Below are 13,827 nucleotides of genomic sequence, written 5' to 3'. Positions count from 1 at the left end.
TTAGACATAAAAATATGAATGATGAGCAGGAGGTGTTTAAAAATGCTGACTAAACTCCATCTTCTTTGGTTAAAGACATGTGCTGGTTAACAGGGGAGATGAGAACAATTAATACAGATAATGCAGATGGAAAAATTGTAAAGGTCATCAAAATAGGAAGAAAGTCATAGATAGGAAAGCTGACAAGAAGAGCTGAAAAGGTATCAATGAGAAAAATCTATGCCAGTAAAGTAAAAAGAACCATAAGGAAGTGTTCAATAAGTAAATCAGGAAAAATTACTGTGCTTATTTGAGTTGAAGATGACCCTGATTATAAGATAACCCCCAATAATTAGATTCTATGGATGAAAAATGTATAATTTGTTATAATTTTGTATCTTTCTGAAACATTTGATAAGGTGGGCAACACCAGTTGAGGACCATACACTTTAAAAGAGCTGAATACAAGGTTATACATCTATAAAAATCAGGATGAAGGAAGGAATTGCCCTGAAAAAGATTCAGATTTCAATTAACACAGTACAATGTTGTAGGTAACAGACTTGATCTGACTAATTATTATATGTACAAACAGAATTATTACTTCTGCATACAAAAGTATCTGTAACAGGTCTCATTAGCAAGATAGTGACTACAAGACCATGTCTAGTTGTGGTGTCCACACTTCTAAAAGAAAGTTGACAAACTGGAAACAACTATTAAAATTATTACAATTCTGGAAAACCTTGTATGAAAGGAAAACTGAAGTAGCTCCATGCTTTACTGAAGAGAGTTATGAGGCAACCAGTTGCAGTCTACAAGTACCCCTGGGAGAGGCATGTCTGACAGCCTGCATCTCTTTAATGTAGCAGAGAAAGATGCAAAGAGATCCAAAGGCTGTAAGCTGAAGGTGGACAAGTTAGGGATCAATTTTAATAGTGAGGGTAATTAAACATTGGAACAGCATACTTAGAATTGCAGTGCGCACTCCTTCACTCAAAGGGCGTGAATTAAGCTGGATCTCTCTCTAAACAATATGCTGCAACTCACAAGAGACATTATAGGTTTGATCCAAGAATTATTAGAGAGTGGCTGGCTTGCATTATACAAGTGATCAGATCAGATGATAGTCTCCTTTTACACATTTTTTCTTTGGGCTTTGTGTTACTATACTTTATGAATTGACAGGGAAGAATGGCCTACAACCAAGTAAATATACCACTCTGAACAATATCAAGTGTTCCTTGTAGGTTTCCATTCCAAGAAATGCCTCTTCAGCTTACAAAAAAATCACAGCCCAAGATGATGCGTCACCATGCAAGAGATGAAAGATTCAGTAGATAAATATATGCAGTGATGCTTAAGGCTGTCCCTAGCTGAAAGGAGAGAGAAAAATGAAGCAGAACATAAAAGGAAGCCAACTTCCTTTACAACTATACTATAAAGCTTGCAAAGAAGTGAAGAAGGAGTTGTGTAGCTTGTAATACAGAAACTAGCAGGGTCACAGTTTCCAAACACACTGCACCAGAGAATTTTAATAGATGTAACTTATGAATTCGAGTTTCTCCTGCAGATTTTTATAATAAATGGAGCAGAACAGAAAATTCCCAAACACATTCCTTTTTCCTGTTGACTAGAAGCTAATACAAGCTACAATGTTTGCTTTCTTAAGTTATTCAGGTAGTGTTTTGTGCAAACAGCATGGGGAATAGTCTTGTCACAAAAAGTCTGTCTGTGACTTGAAAATCTGATATTAGCAGTTCAGTGTTGGAACAAGGACAGGTTAGCTAAAGTTACATGGTAACTTGGTAACATATCCGTTGCCTCTGCTTCATAAACTCTGAATTTAGTCTGAAAGCATAGTCCAAAAGCTACCAGGCCCCAAATTAGAAGTCAAGAGTAACATTCATAAAAGGAAAACTTCACACCAATTGCTATAAACAGATTAACCTGGTCAAAGAAAAATGTATTTCCAAGCTCTAGAAATGTAAAATAGTTTCTCATTTGCTGACAGAAGTAAGCATCTGCATTAGTCTGAATGCAGGCAGAAGGCAGGGCAGGGTGAGACCTTGGAGTAACTCATTCAGAACAGCATAAGCTCTCGTAAGCACCAGGCCACTCATCAGATGCTGAGAGCACTGAAAGAAGGTTAAAGAGAATTTGAAAGAAAGAAAGAACACTGCATTCAAAAGTTTGTGCTGATCTGTGCAACTCTGATCCTGCTTTATACTACTGTGTTTACTCAAATCCCAGGCAAAGTCCCCTCCTCTCCAATTCAACATGGGGAAAAAGCAACCTCATTTTGGATTTCAGTATGGTCTGGGGCAGGGAGCTGCTCTAGCTCTGGCCCCAAACACCTGGAGAAAACCACTTGGTGCAGGGAGAAAAGCACAGCGGAGATTGTGTGGTGCCACCAGGGTAGGCGCAGGAGGGAGTGTGGGGAAGACCACATAATGCATGGCCCTGGGGGAAAGCACAGGGGAGACTGCACAGTGGCATGGAGGCTGCTATAGCTCCAACTCTGGCCCCAAGCCTGGGCTGGAGTTGCCACTGCTGCAACTGCCTGACTGGGCTGGAGCCATATGTGCTCTGTATCCCAGGCTGGAGCCAGAACCAGAATTGAACTTGCTGCATAGCGCAAGAGGCTGGGCCAGGGAGAGATGGGATAGCACAGGGTAGGTACCAGGAAGTACAGAAGGACCAGGTGGGAGGACAAGGAGGCCAAGCAACCTGCCCCTGCTATGGCTTTCCCCATTGCGGCAGTAGGGGGAGAAGGGGAAGGGGGTGAATTTAAAGACAACCTTCCAGGAATTAGATTAAATACACTGAAAACAACAACAAATTTACAAGTTTCCATGTACAGAATCTAATTATTGGGGGGGGGGATGGATCATCTGAAATTCAAAGTTGTCTCCAAATTCACAATTCCCCATACTCCCAGTTGAAATCTATGGTTACAGCATTTTAGGACAATTTTGGGGTTTTCCTCTTTGTTAAATACATGCGCTTTGATTACTTGAGTTAGCATATCTGTTGGTAGAAAGCTTCATGCCTTCAAGCGAGTTATATTATTGTTATCAATAACAACATATGCATTTAGTCTCTATGGGCAGAATTGCAGGGAGCCTGCTCCAATGCGCTGGAAATCCAGTGCGTCGGAGAAGACTCGATTAATCAAGCCTGCTGGAGCATGGAAACTGCCATGCTTGGGTAGCCTTCTGTGTCACATGGATCAGCATCCCCACGCTGAAAAAATGGCAGCGGGGCTCCTTGAAATAAAACACGTTTGATGAGCTTTAGTTCAAAGTGCCCCGCTGCCATTTTTTCAGTGTGGGGACACTGATACATTTGATGCGTGGGCTCTTTTAATTAGTGTGGCTTGCTTATTAAAGTACCTGGCACCATGTCCCAGAGCACATGTAAAAATGCCCTAAGATGCTGAGAGATTTACTTGCTGATATTTTCCTGTAACACTACAACCATAGATTTTAGTTGAGAGGGAGAAGATGGGGAGATAGTATCAAGCAAGATCAGAGTTGCACATATCAGTTTCATTCAAACTTTTAAATGAAATGTTCTTCCTTACTCGCTCACTTTCAAATTTCTTTTAGCCTCCTTTCATTTCTTCAGTCTTTGTATCCCCACAATCTGATCATGTAAAACTGTAGATATCATTTGCTCTGGAGGAAGGCTGGAATTTTGCTTTTGCTCACTGTACTAATCTGAGCTGGTAAACTGAAGGAAGCAAATTACTTTATGAGACCTTATTATCTATTAGTTGCTTATAAATCAGTTCTTCAAAACTTATTTAAACAGGAACACCAGAGCTATAACATATAGACTTCTACTGAAGCTTCATATGAAGCTCTCCTAAAATTTCTAGGTACTTAATTTTGTTCCCAAGCAAAAGATCAAATTACTTCTGTCATATGCCTCTCAAATTAAACAAACAGGATGTTTATATGGTATTTCACCTTCCATCTCCAAGGATGACGCTCAAAGATCAAGGGGCTTGATTCTGTCAAACTAGTACTACTGACCTTAAAGGAAGAGAAACAAAAGTCAGGAAGACAGGAGATGCAAAGAATAGAACAGAAGCAGGATGTGCCAATCTTTAAAAAAATATTTTAGTATAAGAACTAGAAAAAAGTACTCTGGAGGTACCAGAGCAGACTGTTCAATTTATTACACAAATTGAACTTAAATTCATATATATTTTTGGCAGAAACTTAATGCAGAGAGGGCAGGATATTTCCAAATATGAAGCAGTTGGACATCCTCCTTTAACAACCCTCTCACAGCAAGTTTCTAATAGTTTACAGCGCAGTAGAGAACACAATGTACATCCCAGTGCACTTGAATGTGTTTAAATCACAACCACCTGTAATGGAAGTCTATTCAATTTTTGTAAAGTGAGAGAGGAATATACACAACAGAGCTATGATGCTTCATTTTTTTGGACAAGTACTTACTAGGGAGAATAGTCAGTCAGGAGAATAACTGATTCCCTATCAAAGTAATCAGGAATCTAAGATGCACATTTCAAGTGTGCAGACTTTTGCTCACCTGGTTAATAGGTACAAAAGGATGAAATTTATGGGCAGCAGGTGTAGCAGGAGAATAAGTAGAAGCATAGACGGGTTCCTAAAGCAGGGGTAGAAGCAAACCACAAGAATTAGAGGGAGGGAATGATTGGTCAAAAGATGGAGGAGAAAAAAAAAATACAACATGTATTTAAGAAACCATTTCATATTGCAGCTTCAAGCCTAACCTTTTAGAAATGTTCTCCCTATTGAAAAGCCAGTACTGGAAAACGTTCACACACAACACAGCATGGTTTAAATCAAAGCTACTTCATACACTAATTAAATGGAGTTAAAGACAATATCACAGCAATTTAATGCAAAACTAAGCAGCACACACAGGAGAAACACTCTTCATACTCAGATGTTTTTAATCTCTGCTTTCATGATCCATTAAATTACTGAAGCATATCAACCACAACATGAATGTTTCCACTGCAAGGGTAATCAGCCCTTCACTGGAATAAGAGCCATCCATCTTCTGGATAAAATGAAACGATGTTTTCTAAAACTTGAATATTAACTGGAAAGATGTCTGGAGGGAAATGCTAACACACAGCACTCAGCAAAAGTGAATTTACTACTCTAGCCAAAGCCTAGAATAACCCCTTCATCAGTTAGGCTTACCCAAAGCTGATTAGACATGGCATTATCGTCTGTAATTCTTCCTTCTTCCTACAGGTTAAAACAAATAGGAAACATTGCATGGAATGCTAGAAAGGTGCAGTTTGTTAGAGAATAGCTCAACTTGCAATCCATTCCATCCCATTCATGCTCCAGGTCTGATTAAAACTACGCACATGCACGCACTGTGGATGCCACGTATGAAAGAGATAAAGCTATTACAGTAACCCAGACTAATCTTGTCTCGAGGTCGCACTTTTTTTTCTTTGTTTCTAAAGGGCTTACCCCTTCAGGGTTGTGTGCATCATCTTCATGGTAATTCTGAATGACAACAATTCACAATCCTGATATTTGCTAAAAGCATGTGTGTTACTGATTTACATCAGGAGTTTGCAGGATCTTGCCATAGGAATTAAATGTATTCTGAACTTGACTGACTGCTACTAGAGCATAGCTGAAAATCACACTACTGCAGAAATCTAAATAGATTTAGACATAAAAAGACTATAAAATAGGAATTCATTTCAGTAGAATGCTATTCTTTTGATGCTATGAAGGACTGAATTTCTGGGAAACAAAACTGGAAACAGGTAAGCTACTGCCAAGCTTGAGAAATAAAAACAACATACTAAATCCAATATGTGACCTCCCCACAGAAGTAGGATTTGGTACATTTGAGATTTCATCTAGTTATTGGGCTAGGAGCTGGGCAACATTTTCACTAATGTATTGGCTATTCTATAACCTGCATGCACATGCTGTGCCATACCTCCAAAAACCTAAAACTCCTCACAACAGCCTCCAACATAAGATAAACAAACATTTAAAAAAAAATTTTTTCCTAACAAATCTTGATAGTCTCCTCTATTTTATCCCTCCTTTGTCTGTTCCATCTGGAGACACCAACGTAAGTTTTCCTTGAACTGTATGTTACTCAAAATGTGTTAGACTACATATACGTGAATTTAACACTTATAGGGAAACTCTTAATTTCCATACTGCTGGAAAGATCTTGTTTGTAGACAACTGCTTACAGTGTTTTAAGCATTTTGACCAAGACTGAACAGGTATGTTAACTAAAGCACAAATATGAAGAAACTCAGTCTTTCAACCCTCAATGAACTTGGATTATTTTTTTTTTTAAACACATTTGATAATTTCAGTTTACATTTTACACACCCTTGCTTCAATCAACCTAAGTTAGGCTTTGCTACGGGCTTTTTAAAACCATGCCTAACCATATCAAATCTGAAAAGTGATGTACTACAGCTGGAGAAACAAGTGGCATTTGTAAACTGCATGTTTTAATTTTGAACATGCATGTTTTACATTTTGAACAGAAGTACATTACCAATTGCCTGTGGTTAGGACAATTCCAGTAAGTGAACTTTTTTTTTGTTTTGTATATTTTTTCTAAAAAAGCTCCCAAAACGTTCAATATTCAAAACAGCTCCTGTGCTCTTTTGCAACAACAAGCAGCACCAAGCATTTTCTAAACGTATGTAATCTCCAAGTATTACCCAATTCACAGATACTTTGTGGAGCTGAATGCTGTTGCACAGTCTTCCTGAAACACAGCAATAACTCACTCCATCAACATGTTTCATTGACAATTATCATTCTTAAGGCCCACCAAGAATATATGGAAGATAATCTTAAACTATAGTACCAGCAGAGTTTAGAATACCAGATAGCATTAGAAACTAAATATAAAGCTTCACTGGAACCTAATTGTTTTTTGAAACGGCATCACTGATGTCATCATAGTTCTGGGTATTATCACATGCCACAAAACATGGAAAACTATTCCCAAAGTCAGATTTTTCCAGTTGTGATATGATACTCAGCTACCTTGTAGCTTAAGTGCTAACTTTTCGATTTAGGCTCTAGGCTCAAAATAGGCAGAAGTTAACATTCAAAAAGTTTACAAGCCATTTTTTAAAGCTGTGTTCTATTTGAGGAATGTTAGTTAATTGTATCTTAAAAGCAGGTTGTTTTAGAAACTAATCCATTTGACTGTGGTCCTACAGCTTTGCTTACCCGACTTAAATTATTATAACCACCCCAGGGTATTAATTATGATTAGAAACAATCCACAGGACAACCACCACACAAGGACTCATCTTAATCTACCTTTCCTATTAAGAGACTTTTCAAAAACACATTTGCTTTTAAACCATATGTTTCTTCATTCAAGTATAAAATTACTCTGTAGCCTCTGGCAGACATTACACTTATGATGGAATTAACCAGTCAATCACGTCTTAAGTAGTAACTTGGACTAGTAACCCGAGATACCAATATCACACATGTTCATTCAATTAATGGTGCCATAAAAAGGAAACAATATGATAACTGGTTCCTAGGTGCCATAAATTGAAAGTGTGGCCAGCACCAGAGCCTTGAAGGTGAGGGAGCACTTGGAGCCCTTGTCTCCTGAGCACTTCCACAGCTGGGAGAACCCGTCAGCTGATGGGCACTCCAAGCTGTGAGACCACCACTAGCTGGTGTAAGGGGAGCCCAGGATCACAATCCCAGGCTCCCTCTGCAACAGCAAAATAGCTTGATTGCGATCTGATCCCCAATCACAAACGGCATAGCAGGAGGGGAGGATTGATTGTTGCGATCACAGATCAGATCCCATCACACCTTTAACTGAACATCAGTCAGCAGTGTCAGTAAAGACAGATTGCTCATTGTAGGGTAATGGAAACAGGATATGCAGAGTCTACTTCTATACAGCAAATTTATCATAGTTGGCACATTCAAACATACTGCACTGCTCTGGGGAGGCTGCCTCCTAGACTGGAAGCAGGGAAGCCCTTTTCATGTAGATTAGCTAATTAGTCCATGGTTAGGGCTGCACATATCACTCACCAGTGACAATCTGGACCAGGTACAGGCAGCTACTGGCTTAGGTGATAGCCTGCCTGGCACACATGCAGCATATACTGGAGGTCACTGTTACTGGCTGTGGTAAACTTACACTAGACACATAGCCAAATCCTATTATTGATGGTTCCTGGCAGTAACTATTCAATAAAAGTAAATTAATTTAATAATCAGATTAAGAGATTGTCCAACCTGGAAAAGAATATATTGCAAGCTTCACCTTTTTCACGTCCTTTGTGGCAATACCACCTTTTTTTAGTTGTAGCTCAGAAGTCATTCCCAACCCTGAACAAAGTTTCCTGCAGTGCCATGTACAAGAAACAGATGGTACAGGAAGAAAAGTTTTCCTGATCTAAAACTGATCTTTGATTCACTGTGGGTGGAACTAGAATAGTAGCCTATTCTACTGTGCATTAAAAAGTCACGTAAAAACAGTGCTAATATGCTAGTGCACAGAAGAATTAGTCTACTGCATGATAAGCATCACTAAAAGGCATTCACTTTTGCTACTGTGCATTAAAGCATCCTAATGCACCTTTATGTAGTACCTCATATTAAGTAAATACAAATTAATGAACAGTAGCAAAAGCACGTTAATGAACATGATGCATGTGCCCACTGTTATATTACCTCGGTCTGGATTTCAACAAAAATTCTTGAAACGTATTAAACTCCATAAGGGTAGTTTCACTGAATGATCAAGTTACAGCTGGTTAGTTTACAGCGCAGTGGTTAGGAACATGAACTTCCAGGTCTTTGACAGCTGTCTCTCTCCATTTACCTACCACCTCAGATAAACGAAACAGAAAGCCAACCTAGAAGTCACAGATGGCTCCAGCTATCCACAAACCTACTCAAAAATACAAGTGATTCATGGATATTTTGCAGGGGTGTAGGTTGTAAGGTTGTAGCTGTGTTGGTCTAAGGACATTGGTAGACAAGGTTCCTTGGGTGAATTTGATATCTTTTATTAGACCAACCCAAATAGCTGGAGAATAGTTATTAAGCAAGTTTTCAGGTTCAAAAACCCTTCGTCAGGTTAAGGAAGTTTCAGCAGTTGGTGTGTGCTCTTCCACCCTTTCACCAACTGCTGAAACTTCCTTAGCCTGACGAAGGGTTTTTGAACCCGAAAGCTTGCTTAATAACTATTCTCCAGCTATTTGGGTTGGTCTAATAAAAGATATCAAATTCACCCAAGGAACCTTGTCTGCTCATGGATATTTTAGCATTTACATGTTAACAACTAACCCTGGTAAGTGCTATAAATTCTGTGTTGTACAGAATGATTGAAAGGTTCAGAAGTCCTTTTGCAACTTTAAAATTGTGAAAGTTCTTCCTCACTAACGAGCAAGCAATTCATTTAACAAATACCTTAAAACCTGTTTTTATTTTTGTGAACATGCACAATCCAAGTATTTTAACTTTTATAATGTCCTTAATCTTAAAAAGTAGATTCCTATTTAGCAAGAATATACTCAGGCAGCAAAGATGTTCTCATTTAACAGCTCTCATGGTAAGAGGGACCTCATTTAAACCAAACCCAAATGATGAGTTAGAGGGCTGTAACACTACATGCAATGGCCATTAGCTGAGTGAAGCATGCTTGTCTGGTCTGATGCACTTTCAAGGCAGGTGCGCTGCAAGTAGAACATTTTTGCCTAGTTTAGGCAGCTTTACCTTGTTCTTTAACAACTGTTCAACTTCTTGCAGCTGCACGCTACGCTCAGTGACAGACACTTTTGCATACTCCTGCTTTTTGTTAAGTCTGCTTTTCCAATCTTCTTCTCCGCTCTTCTTCAACAGTGCCAGCCTATGGAGGAAAACATATAGCAAATATGGCTTTCAATATTGAACTTTTCAACATTACCCAGGAAAGGTATAAACTTTAGAATTACAAAACGTTTTAGCCAAAACATCCAAGTCAATTTACTTCTCTGAGTACAACCATTTGAGATTCCAGATGCACATAGCTGAACCTGAAATTGAAAGTTAGGGTATTCCCAGCATTTTGTATTTCACACTTGAAAATGATATTTCATATTATTCTCTGAAATACAAGAAGGCAGCAAGTATGTACTGAAGGCACTGACTGACGTCATTGCACAGACACTGGCGGGAATATTTGAACTCTCAAGGCGCACGGGCCAGGTCCCGGAGGACTGGAAAAGGGCCAATGTGGTCCCCATTTTCAAGAAGGGGAGGAAGGAGGACCCAGGCAACTATAGGCCAGTCAGTCTCACCTCCATCCTTGGCAAAGTCTTTGAAAAAATTATCAAGGCTCACATTTGCAAGAGTCCGGCAGGAAAAATTATGCTGAGGGGAAACCAGCACGGGTTCGTAGCAGGTAGATCATGCCTGACTAATCTAGTCTCTTTTTATGACCAGGTTACAAAACACCTGGATGCAGGAGTAGGGGTTGACGTCATTTAATTAGACTTCAGGAAGGCCTTCGATACGGTATCCCACCCCATACTGGTGAACAAGTTAAGAGGCTGTGACTTGGATGACTACACAGTCCGGTGGGCGGCAAATTGGCTAGAGGGTCGTACCCAGAGAGTCGTAGTGCATGGGTCGGTATTGACCTGGAAGGGTGTGGGCAGTGGGGTCCCGCAGGGCTCGGTCCTTGGACCGGTACTCTTCAATGTCTTCATCAGCGACTTGGACGAGGGAGTGAAGTGTACTCTGTCCAAGTTTGCGGATGACACAAAACTGTGGGGAGAAGTGGACACACCGGAGGGCAGGGAACAACTTCAAGCAGACGGGAGGAAAAACATCCAGCACACCTACTGCCTAGGGAATGACCTGCCTAGGGAATGACCTGCTTGGTGGCACGGAAGCGGAAAGAGATCTTGGAGTCCTAGTGGACTCCAAGATGAACATGAGTCGGCAGTGTGACAAAGCCATCAGAAAAGCTGATGGCACTTTATCGTGCATCAGCAGATGCATGACGAACAGAACCAAGGAGGTGATACTTCCCCTCTATCGGGCGCTGGTCAGACTGCAGTTGGAATACTGCGTGCAGTTTTGGGCGCAACACTTCAAGAGGGATGTGGATAACCTGGAGAGGGTCCAGAGAAGGGCCACTCGTATGGTTAAGGGCTTGCAGGCCAAGCCCTATGAGGAGAGACTGGGGCACCTGGACCTCTTCAGCTTCCGCAAAGGAAGGTTGAAAGGCGAACTTGAGGCTGCCTATAAGTTCATCATGGGGGCACAGAAGGGAATTGGTGACGCTCTACTCACCAAGGAGCCCCTAGGGGTTACAAGAAATAATGGCCATAAGCTAGCAGAGAGCAGATTTAGACTAGACATTAGGAAGAACTTCCTCACAGTTAGAGTGGCCAGGGTCTGGAATGGGCTCCCAAGGGAGGTGGTGCTCTCCCCTACCCTGGGGGTCTTCAAGAGGAGGTTAGACAGGCATCTAGCTGGGGTCATTTAGACCCAGCTGGGGTCATTTAGACCCAGCACTCTTCCCTGCCTATGCAGGGGGTCAGACCTGATGATCTATTGAGGTCCCTTCCAACCCTAACATCTATGAATCTATGTCCAAGAGTCACCCAACTCCTATGGGACACTGCAGGGGGCAAATGCCAAAGTTTTGCTCAGCACTGTAGGCCTATCTATGTGCCTACCAGATTTTTCTATGGTGCATGGTACATACTACCATTGTATTTAAACACTAGTAACAAGGGGGAAACTTTAGTTCATCACCTCTGAGACAGGTGCTATGTTTAAAATATAAACGCTATCCCATATACTCTCAAGTGACCATTTATGGGTGAAACATGAAGAGTCTCAACTGGCTCTGGAGAGCATTGCATGTTTTCTTTTGTTAGTAGTTAAACTGTATACTAGGATCTTTATTGACACTGGTGGGTAGAGAAAAGCAAAAAAAGGAACAGGAAGATCCCAGATTTTTGTCCTAAGTCCCCAAAACAACATTAACATAAATATTGTAGCCCTTGGAAATTTGTATTTTGTATCTATATTTTAGAGAGAATTAAACATATAAACTTGTTGTGCTTGTCTAACTACAGCACTGCAGTCTCACTTAGCTTTCCCCTACATTTGTCTAAGCTTTATTGCACCAATTTTGTTTTAAATCATTTAGGTAAAGGCCATACCATTAACAAAGACCTGTCCAATTGGCAGCCCTCAATCTGTGGTTCCCAGGCTCCCATTCCACTACTGCTCCCCACCATCACTATGCTGCTGCTTCTTGCCCCTGATGAAGGGGAAGAGGCAGTACCACAGCAGGAGGCTATACCCAGAGTGGGGGATTGAGCCTGCATGGGGGGGATGGCGCCCAGTGGAGTGGTGAGTGGGTGCCCAATGCAGGCACATGGTGCAGTGGGGGTATAGAGGGACATTCATGCAGCATGCCTGGTGCAGCCCATTTGCTGTGGTGGTGTGGTCTCTGGGAGCTTAGAAGTCAGACAGCCCTGCCATTAAAAAATGGAAAAATCTCATTGGGCTCCTGATCCCTGACCATGCTACAACAACCTCAGTCATTTAAACATCATCTAATCCAAATCAGAAGATTTTTATGTTTGTTTTGGAAGGCAGATGAATGTTACTCCATTCCATACATCCCAAACTTACCTTTAAATTGCAAAATGAAGGAAATAAAAAGGTTATAAATAATTCCATTGCTGGAAAGGTTTGTCTGACCAAGTTCCAGATATCTGCTATCGGGTAAGCAGTCAAGTAGTGCAACCAAAATTAGTGACCTGCTGATGTCTGGCTAATAGTCCATCCTGTAAAATGATTCTTGATTTTTATCAGCCAACCTTCACGGAGAACACATTAGAATCACAGGAAAGTGGGGTTGGAAAGTGCTGAAGATTATTCAGTCCAAACCCCTGCCTGAGGCAGGATCAGCCCTATCCAAACCATGCAGTACAAATCCTTGTCTAACTTTTTCGTAAATCACACAGCCACAAGGAATAACATCGTCACATGCCACAGATAAAGCAGGGGGATGACAGTGGCCAGTGTTTTGCTGCTGCAAGGATTGTTAAAATACATTCAAAAGATCCAAGAAAGAAGACCACACTGATCACTACACAGGAAAGCAAAAACCCTCAACAAGACTCTCTAGCCAGGAACCTCTAAGTTTTAGGCCCAGCAGGAACATTGACACGCCCCTGTCAAAATCCCCAACCTTTGTTTTAGCCAACACCCAATATGTCTGAGGAAAGCAGGAAAAAACAACCACCACCACCACCACCAAAAAACCTAAAACACCTGATAAAAGTAGCAATAGGAGGGGAAAAAATTCCTTCCCTACCCCATGCAGCAACTGAGAAAGCCAAGAAGCATGGGAAATACTCGTAGTATAGAGAGGCATAGCTACTCCTAGATCATCCCTGAACAAGGCACAGATATGCGTTGGTGCCACCTTTACTTCAGGGGTGGGCAAAATACAGCCTGTGGGCCAGATCCGGCCCACGAGGCCATTCTATCCGACCCACAGGGCCCTTAAAAAATTTAGAAAATGAATATTGATCTGTCCTTGGTACCTGTCAAACATGACACAAACCAGGGGTAGTAGGACTCACAGGAAGCCCGGTGGGCTCCCCCTGACGGGCGAGCCCAGAGCTGGAACGGGGCCCAGGCTGGCAGTGAGGGCAGGTTACAAGCTGGTGCTGAGTGCGGGAAAAGCAGCCCCTCGCCCGCCCCATGGCCGGTGCCCTGAGCTGCAGCCACTCACAGCCCTCATGGGGCTGCCTGTGCCTGCTCAGGAACGCCC

At 41.4% G+C, this 13,827-nt stretch overlaps 1 protein-coding gene across 17 annotated transcripts in view; it reads right to left on the bottom strand.

Annotated features, from left to right (window-relative positions):
- Positions 1 to 363: 363 nt before the first annotated feature.
- Positions 364 to 13,827, bottom strand: part of LOC102368693 (supervillin) — a 169,780-nt gene continuing 156,316 nt past the window's right edge. For 6 of the 17 annotated variants that reach the window (XM_025204412.1, XM_025204411.1, XM_025204405.1 and 3 more), the window contains 5 exons: positions 9,756 to 9,888; positions 5,190 to 5,237; positions 4,546 to 4,623; positions 3,954 to 4,019; positions 374 to 1,355 (listed from right to left, as the gene is read on the bottom strand). In XM_025204412.1, the coding sequence (XP_025060197.1) occupies positions 1,290 to 1,355; positions 3,954 to 4,019; positions 4,546 to 4,623; positions 5,190 to 5,237; positions 9,756 to 9,888 (391 nt within the window). In that variant the 3' untranslated portion in view covers positions 374 to 1,289. Of the gene's footprint in view, positions 1,356 to 3,953; positions 4,020 to 4,545; positions 4,624 to 5,189; positions 5,238 to 9,755; positions 9,889 to 13,827 lie in introns of those variants that run through there. The other 11 variants (XM_025204407.1, XM_025204417.1, XM_025204402.1 and 8 more) reach the window with 9 other exon arrangements.

Source organism: Alligator sinensis, unplaced genomic scaffold (assembly GCF_000455745.1).
Source record: "Alligator sinensis unplaced genomic scaffold, ASM45574v1 scaffold309_1, whole genome shotgun sequence".
In the NCBI taxonomy this organism is placed as follows: Eukaryota; Metazoa; Chordata; order Crocodylia; family Alligatoridae; genus Alligator; species Alligator sinensis.
This window is presented reverse-complemented; position numbering and strand designations above follow the sequence as displayed.